At 43.3% G+C, this 13,275-nt stretch overlaps 1 protein-coding gene across 4 annotated transcripts in view; it reads right to left on the bottom strand.

Annotated features, from left to right (window-relative positions):
* The window catches only part of LOC144599678 (protein FAM184A-like), a 187,570-nt gene that overhangs the window by 45,528 nt on the left and 128,767 nt on the right, over positions 1-13,275 (bottom strand). For 3 of the 4 annotated variants that reach the window (XM_078410867.1, XM_078410885.1, XM_078410876.1), the window contains exon 4: positions 6,555-6,715. The exons of the other annotated variant lie outside the window; for it this stretch is intronic. In XM_078410867.1, the coding sequence (XP_078266993.1) occupies positions 6,555-6,715 (161 nt within the window). The remainder of the gene's footprint in view (positions 1-6,554; positions 6,716-13,275) is intronic. 4 annotated transcript variants of the gene reach the window in all.

The raw sequence follows: 13,275 nt of genomic DNA, 5'->3' as shown, positions 1-13,275 counted from the left end.
ACACTCCGTCCCTCGTCATCCCTAGTCGTCATACACACAGACGTCCTGTGGAGCTTCACTGTTTGTATCATTCCTTATCACCTTCTCCACAGCCAACAGTGGATCATTGTGGGTTCCACCTTTCCTTGATCATCGTTGCTGACTTTGATTTGTTCTTTTGCATACCTTTCATTCATGTGTTCTATGTACCTTTTCATATCTCTCGTTCCCTCCTCCCCCGACTCTCAGTCTGAAGAAGGATCTTGAAACAAAATGTCACCCATTCCTTATCTCCAGAGATGCTGCCTGACCCTCTGATTTACTCCAGTGTTTTGTGTCTATATTCTTTGCCTGGCATGAAAATATTACAAGAAACTATCTCTGGGACATTAATGATCTGAAATGGAACAATTCTGTGATTGAGATGCTATGCTTATTTAATTTAGTGGATCTTTTAAAGGAGTGAACAGACCTAATAGATTTGGAAGTGATTGCATGTTCTGCCTCACTGAATTTCACAAATTTAAATTTATTTTTTATGCAACTGGTCTAAAGAGTTCTATAGTAACATTTGCAACAAAACATGTTATTTCTGAACTGTATTTTGAACTGTTAGAACAAAATCTTTCCATTTTCATTCATCTTTTCAAAGCTTTGTACATTGCATATATTTTGGTAGCTGCATAATATTATTACAATCAATTTCCCAGTGGTAACTTTCCTTCAGTAACTTCTGTGAAGGAAGTGCAAAAAAGGGCAGCTGGGGAGAGATAGGAAGTGGCCAGAGTACATACACTGAGAGCAGAGTGCATTCAAGCAGTAATAGTTTGAAATCTACGCACAGGCAAAGCCACATCTGCCTGGCAAAGACTCTGCAGACAAATATCCGTGGGCACTGCCTCAATGGAGAATTAAGTTCAGAGATGTTGCAATAGTTGCAAGGACATCATCATCCAGAAATTGACAACAGTCAACAGATCGAAAGCTCTGTCAAAGCAATTTCTTTTAAATGAGGTTTGTAAATAAGGAGTGCAAGGTGGAGTGCAAGGTGGAGTGCAGGGTGGAGTGCAGGGTGGAGTGCAGGGTGGAGTGCAGGGTGGAGCAGCAAGGTGGAGTGCAAGGTGGAGCAGCAAGGTGGAGTGCAAGGTGGAGCAGCAAGGTGCAGTGCAAGGTGGAGCAGCAAGGTGGAGTGCAAGGTGGAGCAGCAAGGTGGAGTGCAAGGTGGAGCAGCAAGGTGGAGTGCAAGGTGGAGCAGCAAGGTGGAGCAGCAAGGTGGAGTGCAGGGTGGAGTGCAAGGTGGAGCAGCAAGGTGGAGTGCAAGGTGGAGTGCAAGGTGGAGCAGCATTGGGGTTTTGAGAAATAATTCCAAAGTAATGAGGCTGGTTTATTACAATCATGGATGCTAAGAGGTGAGAGAAGGAAGAGGGATTGATCAAATAGCACGACTTGAGAGTTCAGGGTGGTTTTAAACTATTGTGCCTTTAATTTAAAACATAATCCTTATTTATAAATTCAGATTGCTGACCTCTATATTGTTACCTCAATCTGAAAGGGTTTAAAGATGATTGCATTTTGAAATGAAGGCACAGGAAGACTGGGAGTCAATGTATTATTGATCACGGAACGTATGTGACTTGGAAAGTGGGAGATAGGAAAGGGCATCAGAATTTTGTCTGAGCTGAAGTTTGCTGAGTGTGGAGGATGGGATGGTGGTCTGGAGAGCATTGTATGAGTTGGGCCTGCAATCGGCAAAGTCAGAGATGAAGGATTGGGCATCAGGAGGGTCACACAGCAGAGATAAGATTAGGGGGGTTTTCTGATAAACATGTTATGATGTCAAAGGCTTAGTTTGTATCTGAGCAGAAAAAAAGTAACTGTGACCAGGTGAATGAAATCTGAGATGTATGATGATTTGGGTCATTTGGGGACACAGGAAAAGGCTTTAGTCCTGTCAATGCTTCACTGCAGAAGTTCAGCCCATCATGACCTCCAATTTAAGTTGTCTCTAATGCCCCCCCTCCCCAAGCCTCCCCCCTCCTTCCCTCCCTTGTGCTCCACCTAGACTCCCACCATTTTTCCCCTCCACGATGCCTCTCCGCCCCAGCTCATTTCCTCCTTCCTCTGGTTTCACAATCCACAACTACTTAAACCTGTCTCACACAATCTGTTCTTATCGCTGACTTTTGTTCAAACCATCTGTTTATAAAAAAACCTCGCTATGTCGACCTATTGCCTGCCAAGCTTTGTCCTGCCTCGCTTTTTCCAGCTTTCTTCTCCCCCCCCCCACAACAGTCTGAAGAAGGGCCTGAACCCAAAAAATCACCTATCCATGTTTACCAGAGATGCTGCCTGACCTGCTGAGTTACTCCAGCACTTTGTGACCTTTTGTGTTTTAACCAGTATCTGAAGTTCTTTGTTTCTACACGTAGTTAGAGAATTAGTCAAACCCAGAGAGGCAGTGGAGTGGCATAAGAAGCGAAGGAAAGGTAAAGATAATCGTTGCCATTATTCATTTGGACATGTACTTTGTCAACACAGTTACAGAGTGGTGTGTAGGTGAGGAATAGGAAGACAATGAATGAATGAATGAATGAATGAATTATACTTTATCACATGTGACATCTCACAGTGAAATTCTTTGCTTTGCATACACAAGTATGTAAAGAGTCGCCATATACAGGGTGCCTACAAAGTTACAATGTTTTCTATTTAGTTCCCAATGGTCCCCCAATGATAGCAGCTATCTTTGTTTATACTGGAAGCTGAACTGCCAACTCCTGGATGTTTGATCATGTAATTTTTGATCACGGGGTTATGTGACACTGTGCATAGCATGATCATTACCTGCAGTTTGTAATTATTCTTGCATTTACCTTCGCAGTATACAAACAAGTCTCTTTTTTTTTAGAAAGACAATTTTGTCCTGTATTGAGATGAGTTGATGATAATTAATTTATGTATGAAACTATTCTGTGTCCCAACCACAATGAGAAACACAAATACACCAAGAATGTGTAGATCATTTCGCCTGCCAAATCGTCTTTCAATGAGACGATTGATTGTGAACTAGATTATTCACCATCTGTTGACAAAACATCACCGACATGACAAAACTGTAACTAACATTACATTTTCAATGAATGTCAATAATTTTTGTAACAGGCTGTAAGTCATAAATATAAAAATAAACAAAAACAAGCATAATTCATCAGCTCTGACAACTGACAGCAAAAACTTCAGCTCTGGAGAGGTAAGCACACCTCCTGCATTCAAATATGTAGCACATAGCCCTTGGAAAAAGCTGAAGTAAACACCTCCTCCCTCGTGGGCATTGCTGACTGTTCCCATCTGCGTCTCTCCCTTTATCTTCTGCTTTAACTAGACCCATGGAGTCCCCAGGCTCTGAAGACACAGCCATCACACCCGGCAATGAAGTAGTGCGCTCGATGTAGAGCAAAAATATTCAAGGTTCAAACAGTGTCATTGGATAACAAGCAACAGAAACAGGGTACTGCAAAGCAATCATCTACCCGGAGTCTCCAACACCAATAGCTGAGAAAACGATTCCCCTTTGCTGCCCAAAGAGAGAGGCCAAACAAAGACCCCCAGATTTTCAGACAATGCCATTGGAAGACCCGACATGAGGAAGGATTCCTCCAGGATCACTATAAGTTCAGATACCTTTGCTGAGACTCCTACATTCCATTAGTCATAGAGTTGATCGGGGTATGAATAGTGACAGAGTGTAAGAGTGTTTGCGGTCATGGGAACCTGATTTACATCGTAGCAGGGCCTGTAGCCTAAAGCAGGCCAGTACTCCAGATTCGCAAAGATAGACACAAATGGGAGGAGTCATTCAGCGGGTCAGGCAGCATCTCTGGAGTAAAAGGATGGGTAACATTTCAGGTCGGGACCCTTCTACAGTTTGAAGAAGGGTCCCGACCCAAAATGTCACCCATCCTTTTTCACCAGAGATTCCGCCTGACCCGCTGAGTTACTCCAGCACTTTGTGTATATCAGCATCTGCAGTTCTTTTAGTTTCTTCAGATTCCCAATGCTTGGTTCCTTCTCTGCATACTACAGGCATTTACTGGCTGGTGAAGCTATCAAACACTTTCTGAGACCCCTGACATAAGACAAGTCATTTTTTGATGTGATGCTTCACAACAAATATAGTAGATTAATTATAGAAGTGTTAACAAGCACCTTGGTGGCTGTGTTTAGCTTTTGGCAGCTGGCAGCACAAAGAGAAACATGTACTTGATGCGTAAAAGCAAGATATTTATGAGGATATTTTGGACGATTGCCAGCCAGAAGCTTGGAGCTCAGCAGGGAATGGCATGTGTAAAGGAATATGAAAAGGTGACACCATTTTGAGTGGAGAGGAGGAGTTGGGAGTGTAACATTTAAAAATAGAGCAATAATTTTCAGAACACCTGGTTGGGTTTAATTGCAGGAGAGGGGCAGTGGGAATGGTGGTCTTGGTGGTGAACTGCGAGGTCTTCGCCTGCTTTGAAAACACAGTTACAATTATTTCCCATTGACTGCCAGTAAAATCCATTCCGTAGGAGAAATTTACAGAGTCATTATAACCTCACCCCCCCCCCCCCCCCCCCCACCCTGGCCAATGAATCATGTGAGAATTTTAAATTAAATTCAAGGTTTTCCAGGGCAGGGAATGGAGGGATATGGATCACATGCAGCCAGATGAGGTTAGTTTATCTTGGCGGCATCATGTCAGCACAGACACTGTGGGCCAAAGGGCCTGTTCCGGCTGGACCACTCGATGCTCTAATCTGGATCCAACCTGCCTCACACCTACCTTCTTGAGATATTAATGGGAGGGGTCGAGAAGTGAATAGATTTAAATGTTTTAAGGGGATGCAGTCTTAATTTAGTTTACTTTAGATATACAGCATGGAAACAGGCCCTTCGGCCCACCGGGTCTACGCCAACCAATGATCACCCTTACACTAGTTCTAGTTCTACACACTAGGGACAGTTTACAGAAGCCAATCATCTACAAACTTGCCCGGCTTTGGAATGGCGGAGGAAACCGGAGCACCCAGGAGAATGTACAAACCGTACAGACAAACGTACAGATAGTCAGGGTCGATACCGGGTCTCTGGTGCTTTAAGGTGCTGGTGCTGTAAGGCAGCAACTCTACCGATGTGTCACTGTACAGTCCTCTGCTACTTCCTCACTTTTGCAGTCTTAACATTAACCTCTTGAAATCTGGCAGCCAAAGGGGAAGGGCGGGGAGCAAGGACCATCACTGGCGGAGACCAGGAAGAGCAGGGATGCTGCCCTTCAGACCGCCAAGTGAGACATAACCTCTGCTTCATCAACCCTTCCCACCACCCCAAGAATCTATTATCCTCCCTGCTATTGATGTGCATTAGCCGTCTCATTTTCTCCATGCTTGTCCCCACCTCTGCCACCCACTACAGCTGTTATCATGCAACTGAACCATCCTACCATCAACTAGAGAGCAGTCCTGAGCTACTCTTTACCTCCCTGGAGATCCTTGAACCATCTTTGATTGGACTTGACTGGACTTTATCTTGCACTACACCTTACTCCCTTTATCATGTATCCTGTACACTGTGAATGGCTCGATTGTAATCATGCATTGTCTTTCTACTGACTGGTTAGCATGCATCAAAAGCTTTTTACCGTACCTTGGTAAACATGACAAATCACTCCGAATATCACTTCAGGACCTCAGACAACTCCATAATTAAGTTCTCTGCTGTGATCTGCCAGCTACTGTAATCTCCATGCTCTCTAGCTGGTCCCGTTGTGATAGTGAATGTCTACTTGGAATTCAGAACACACTGAATTTATCTGCAGGGACCTGTTGCTTTTTATGGAAACAAATCCTTGGTACCAGCTGGAGTCAGACAGTCTCAGTTTTAGCCAACGAATAGAAAGCTGACACCAAGAATGTGTCCCCAAAAATGGCAAGAGGCCCTGCAGCTGCACTCATGTGTTGCGAATTCCATATGGCCATTCCCTATCACACTTCAAGATTAATTTGACAACCAGTGTACTACAATTTAAGTATGGAATAAGGTAAATAATTGTCAAGATTGAATCACAGCTGGAAAATTAAATAAAATAATAATGTTAAAAAACCCCCCACAAAGTGCTGGAGTAACACAACAATTCAGGCAGCATCTCCAGAGAACGTGGATAGGTGACCTTTTGGGTTGAAATCCTTCTTCAGTTCTACATAAAATAATAATTATTAGGATAAGAGTTCTGAAGGAAAGTAGAGAAAATAACAAGTGAATAGAAAAATAAAGTTATTTAAAGAAAATGACACATTAACAAGTTTATGATTATTTACTTTCATAAACTCTTGTTTTAACAATAAAGATACTCACAGTATCTCACTATTAGCCTCGTAATATGGCACTGCGAATAAGGTAAATTAGGTTGTTGTCCAATTGCTGGGAGACATGAGAGTTATGAACAAGTTTGTACATGCATGCATGCAGAAAATCTTTGGTGATAATCTCATTACCTTAATTTATTTTGTGTAAATGAGTCTTGTTGATCTGACTCATACCTGTGTTAGCTGCTGACTGTGTTCAGCCTCAACATCTTTATTTCCCTGATGCTGCTTGTCCCAGACTGACATCTGTTGCTGCAGCTCCAACACGTGACTCTTTAAGTCATCCAACTCAGCCAAAGCACTGAGCTTGGACTTGGACAGATCCTTGTTCTCATCTAGGCACGAGCAAAATAAACAGTAGTACAAGTGAAATGATCAATAAATCTATAGAGGAGTAAACAGCAAGAAAGAATTCTCACGAGTTACTCAAAAGTTACTAGTCACACTGGCTTACTGATTTTCTTCTACTTTTCAGGTTGGTGGAAGCTACATGTAGAAACAAGGAACTGCAGATGCGGGTTTACAAAATAAGACACAGTGCAGGAGTAACTCAGCAGGTCTGGTAGCATCCAGGCGATGTTTCTGATTGGGACCCTTCATCAGGCTGATTGTAGCAAGGGGGCGGGGTGGTGGGGGTGGTCCATGTAAGAACAAGTAATGAGTGGATAAAGATTAGGGGGGATTTGATAAACACATTTTTCCACTCCTCTCTCTCCTGTACCCCAACTGGACTTTCCCCCTCTTTCTTCTTTTTCTGTGGAAGCATCGTTTGTTGCCTTCTAAAATGGGATAGAGATTTGAGTGTGTGAAGAACGTAGGTTTGTGTAGTGGAATGGAAGAAGACTGCCAACTTCATGGCTTGGCATGATTGGAGCGACCGCCATTAATGACACTGCTCTTTGGTTGACTACTGCAGCAGGGGTGGCTTGTTCGATTCAAAGTTAGCCTGCTTTGAGACATAGAGACACACAGCATGGAAAAAGGCCCTTGGGCTCATTGAATCCCTGCTGACCATCAACTCTCATATCTATCTAGATATATTACTAAAACTCTCATATTTTATATATACAATATATGCAGTGGGTCCAACAAGATGGCCGTCGCCGATGATCGCCGCCGTGCTGCAGGAGAGGCTTTGGGTCTACGGCTCGCTCTGGCTACAGCGCTGGCGGCACGGGGCCGAGGTGAGTGGCTCCTTCTCCCCTTCCCTATCCCCCCTCACCCACCCACGGCCTCAGGGGACACTCCCTGCCCGGCAAAGGGCTTCATCAGTTGGAGAAGGTTGCTGGGCCCGCACAATTGGCCCGCACGATCGTTAGTTGGGGGAGGGTTGCCCCAGGAGAGGCCCGCAGGAGAGATTTGGACCCAATGGGTCCACCTCAGTCTAGTATAAACTAAAACTACATTAATCCTATTTTTAAATTCTCGTATTCTCACTAACGTCCTCCAGATTATTTCACTAACCTACACACTTGGCCTCTGTACATTGTTCCTAGTGTGTAGGGAGTGAGAAAGTGGGATAACATAGACCAAGTGTGAATAGGTGATCAATGGTCAGTGTGGACTTGCTGAGCTGAAGGGTCTGTTTCCATGCTGCATCTGCAAATAATCTAAACCTATTTACTAGGTCATAAATTCAGTAAGGGCAGTCATGATAACATGCGCATGCACTATTGTTTAAGATTAATTTGACAACCCTTGTACTGAGATTTAAGTAAAAAATAAGGTAAGTAATTGTTAAGATTGATTCAACACCTGGGAAACGATACAAAATAAAAATCATCAGGAAAGAGTTCTGAGGAAATACAGTGAAAATAAGCAATAGAAAAATTTAGAGGAGGAGAGGTTTCTTAAAATTAATCTTTTTTACTTTTTACATTTAATTTATTGTGACAATTAACCTACCAACCTACAACTCTTTGCGATAAAGGACCAGAGGCATTGAGAGCGTAATCACAAAGCCATAGGGAGAACATGTAAACTCCATACAAGGGGCACCCAAATGTTAAGATTGAATCTAGGTCACTGTGAAGTAAAGGTTATATTTTGCTTCCAGTCAACTTGCACCTTCTTAAATTGAGGTCCTTTGTGGCCTGAAGAGGTGTCACACAACCTATGTTGACCCGGGATACAGTGCAGAATGGTGCAACAGTATTTTCAGACACTGTACCGGAGCCCTCGCTGGAGAGTTAATGAGCTCAGGTGAGTAGTCAAGATCAGAGAATGCTTCTTCAAAAAGCTAAATTACACCAGCCTCCTGCAATGCTCAAAACACCACACAGCCATCAGGTAAAGCAAGCTTTGTCAATCAGGATACTCCCGCAGCGTCCAAATACAACTGCATCTTCGTACGCACATCTCACAGTCTGCGTGCACACACACATACACACACATGCTCACACATACACACGCACACACATGCTCACACACGCACACATGCACATACATGCACATACACACACATGCGTGCGCATGTGTGTGCCTGCTCACAATCAGAAACAAACACACACATACACTACTATTTATAATCATGAACAGCACATTAACCAAACACAGCACAGGTTGAAACATCCTTGCAATCAACAGCTCCAAATTGACACTGCCTGTAATTGGGAGGATGGGTTACAGTGGGATCTGCATGTGTGTGATATTTACCACAGACAGGAGGGGAATGGATAAATCAAGTCACAGCTCACTGGAGGGGAAAACTGTGGACGTGTTTGGCAGCAGACAATTTAATTTTACTTTTAATAGTGCTGTCTCCAGGTAAGCACCGTGAATAGTTGGTGCAAACTGAGACTGAAAGATATGACCTGCTATCCACAGAGTAACTGAATTGAATTGAATTGAATACTTTATTGTCACATGTGACAAGTCGCAGTGAAATTCTTTGCCTGCACTCAGCAGGTCAGGCAGCATCTCTGGAGAAACAGAATAGGTGACGATTAGGGTCGAGATCCATCTTCAGACCAACAGTTAGGGGAGAGGGAAACTAGAGGTATGAAAAGGTACAGAACAAATCAGAGCTAGCACCAATGGCCAAGGAGCCCACAATGGCCCATTGTTGGCTGTGGAGGTGGTGATAACGTAAGGATGCAAACAGTGAAACTGGCAGGATGACTAGGGTGGGGAAGGATGGAGAGAGAGGGAATGCAAGGGTTACTTGAAATTAGAGAAATCAATATTTATACTGTTGGGTTGTAAGCTAGCAGTGGATGCAGCGTTGAGGGCTTGTGGGCTTTCACAGCTGTCCAGGAATCTGTTCTCCAAAAGAAAATCCAGGATCGCTGAGGAAGTGCAGTGGACCACCAACCTATGTCTTTCTCTCTCATGATGACAGCTCGACTTTGCAACTCTGCCTGTGACCTCGTTGTTGCCTTTCAGCCTGACATCACAGACCATTGATACTCATGACAAGATGGTGAAGTCCTCAGTGCTGCTCAAGGCCCCCCTATAAAGACATTTGCTCTCTCCTCCACTGACAGTCAGCATCTCCCAGATCCAGGCTGCAGCCCCTCAAGGTACAACTCTGCAAGAGCACCGGGACAGCTGTAGGCACAAAGGATCACAGGAGACTTGTCAACGATGCTGTGATTTAATTAAAAAATTTGCTTGGAATCTCTACTTTGTTGTGAATTATTATTTTTGTAATGTTGCCGAATACGTGTTAAGTAGGGGGAGACCAGGTTCTGAGTTAATAGTGAATAGGGTTAATAAAATCATACTCAAATAAATTTTCCCTGAAGTAGCTTCTTAAAGAAATGCCACTGTGCGGGTCAGGTCCTCCATTTCTGCCGAATTCTCTTGCCTTCTTCTGCTTCTCAGGTGTTCCCCGAGTAGCTGATGGGAAGGGGGGAGGGGAGGGGGAGGTTAGGAATGGGGGGAAAGGAGAGGTGGTGGAGGAACTGATTCTCCCAACGCTTCTGAATATATTTTGTGTTACAGTTGTGATTGTTATTATGCAATGGCATTTCACATCCTATTGTCTTTGCAGTGGCTTTTGAGATGTCTTAGCATGAATGTTTTTGAGTTTTGCTCATCTGAATTTCACTTCCTCTGACTCCAAAAATAAAAAAAGATGTGTACCATTTTTCGCAAGCCATATAAGCCCCCAAATCGTAGTTCAGAAATATAGAAATAAATATATTCTCAATCCTTATTTAGGGTCTCGACTTGAAATGTAGACAGTCTATTCCCCTCCACAGATGCTTCCTAACCTGCTGAGTTCCTCTAGCAGCTCTCCCTTTTATGCTCCAGGTTCTAGTATTGGCAGCGTCTTGTGCCACTTAAATGTTTTCTACATTGTCACCACTAAATAGGATTAGCACCATAATCATGGATCCAACTCTGTACAACAGCCGACTTTGATTAGTAACAGTGCAGGGGTTCCAATCTTTGCTACATTTCCCACCTTGTTAGTAGAATGATGGGAATGTAGAAATGATGTGACACAGGCAATGCCAGCAAGGAAACTAATAGCATATCTGTCTCAGAATAGCACAATCAAATAAAGCCATGAGATGTCTTTCTTTTGCATGTAACTGAGTGGAGTGTACGTTTATGCTTGCACTTTTGAGTGAAGAAAATATACACAAGAGTGTAATGTTGCAAAAACACAAATGAATAATAATCTGAAGCTATTAACAGTGATGGGGCAGCATCTAAAACCTTGGCCATCGATGTCTGGAGAGTTAAAGACTACAGATTTATCCTCATGCCGACATTCTATTGAAGCAGACTGGAGCAACAGAATCCTGTCCATTCATGCAGGTCTTCATCTCAGACTTCTGTAATAACAACTCTATACTTAACAAATATTGATAGCAATTTACCTCCCACAGGAAACCACAGGAGCCCTATCATTTATGTAAAAGAAACACGCTCAAATTAATACGCACACAATTACATTGCTCAGTGTGTGATATAATGGTGATAATGCTGACTGTATGATCAATGAGTGACAGCTGGAGAAACAATGGGCCGTACAATCCAGTAATCTGTCAATGCAATGAACTGTCTCCACTCAAATCCTTGACATTTCACAATTGTGGCAGTGTTTTTATAAATGCATTACCTCAGCTTTAAGAATCTAATTCAGAATACATCAACTCCTTGGCAATAATGTACACAAATGGCCAACACCTGAGAGCAAAGCAACCACCAGGGCAATTATATCGTAATTGTCAGTGTATGAACCCCCATGCCTGGGTCAAACGCAGAATTAGTTTAACAATGGCTTCAGTGCACTTAATGCAGATCATCAAATGTTCAATTAAAGCTCTACACCAAACATATAGTTATTAACAGCGACCAATTCCATCCAGACCTCGCGGGCATTTCCTTGGCTGTTTATGGATGTTGTAATTCTGACAAAAGCTCTTCAAATGTTAACTCTGTTTCCCTTTCCGCAGAGTTGCCTGACCTGTCCAGCATTTCCATCATTTCCTGCCTTTATTTCAGATTTCCACCTTCTGCAGTTTATTTTGTTTTGATTTTTGTCGTGGATGAAGGAAATGGGCACATCTTGCACTGCCCATCATACCTGGGATGGCAGTAGTGTGTGTGTGTGTGTGTGTGGGTGTGAACATGCCGTCAATATACAGATTAGGCAAATGAAGATGTCAGTAGACAAGGCCTGCTTGGATACTGGTGTGCAGACAGCTGAGCTCCCACTAACATGGGCAAAGCTCAGGTGATGTGATGGAAGCAGAGATGTTGCCTCTCAGATACTGTAGTAGGGTGGGTCCACAGCTTTTAAAATGGTGTTCCCTGCTGTCTCCATGCTGTAAAGGTAGGCTCCAGCCCCTGCCCTGACATGTGCAAGGTTGAAGCCAGTATCATCCACACTCCTTGTTGTTTCATATTTATAGGCATATGCACCAAAGAGTTTGTTGTGCAAGCCTGTCCACCATCTTCTGCAGACTGCCCCCTCAATGTCCAACCACGAATCGTCAGCAGAACTCACATACAATCTCTTTTTGGCATCTCTGCTACCATTCCACCTCCCTGGCAACAAGCTGCTGAAACAGCCTCAACACATGCAGAGCCCACACTCAAACCCGGTTTTACTGTATTGCAGTGAATGCCCACAAGTGGCGGAATGTGTGAATGCTAGCAATGTTGAAGATATTGGCAGATGGAGTTTAATATGAACAAGTGTGAGGTGCTGCACTTTGGGAGGGGAAAATATATATTAAATGGCGGCCTTCATGTGTAGAGGGATCATTGGGTCCAAGTCCATAACTCCCTGAGAATATAGAACATTACAGCACAAGAAAAGGCCCCTTGGCCCATAATGTTTGTGCTGAACATAATGCCAAGACCAACTTTTACCTGCCTGAATAGACACAAAGTGCTGGAGTACCTCAATTGGTCAGGCAGCATCTCTAGAGGAAAGGAATAGGTGATGTTTCGGGTCGCAACCCTTCTTCAGACCAACAGCCTTATCTCCCTGCATGCAATATTCAAAATGTGGCCTAACCGAAGTCCTGATCACTATGTCTTCCTGACTCTTATACTCAATGCCCCAACCTATGAAAGCAAGCATACCATATGCGTTTTTTTACCACTCTATCTTCTTATGTTGCAACTTTCAGGGAGTTATGGACTTGGTAGATATTGAGAAGCCTTTTTACTGGAGAAAGGTCTCAAACGAGCAAACAAAGTTTCAAGATTAGGAGCTGGTCATTAAAACAGAGATGTAAAGAAATTATTTTTCACAGAAGGTGATGAATCTCTGTCCAGAAGGTGGTGGAGGCTACATCATTTGAAGTATTAAAGCCAGAGAAGAGTTGAGGCCAATGTAGAACAGTCATGCTCATGCTGAATGGCAGGGTAGGAACTGGTGGCCTGCTCTTGCACATGTTTTCTTGTGTTTGTCAAATTCCTTAACTAT

This window comes from Rhinoraja longicauda, chromosome 1 (genome assembly GCF_053455715.1).
Source record: "Rhinoraja longicauda isolate Sanriku21f chromosome 1, sRhiLon1.1, whole genome shotgun sequence".
Taxonomy (NCBI): domain Eukaryota; kingdom Metazoa; phylum Chordata; class Chondrichthyes; order Rajiformes; family Arhynchobatidae; genus Rhinoraja; species Rhinoraja longicauda.
Note: the sequence above shows the minus strand (reverse complement) of the source record. Positions and strands in the feature narration are given on the sequence as shown.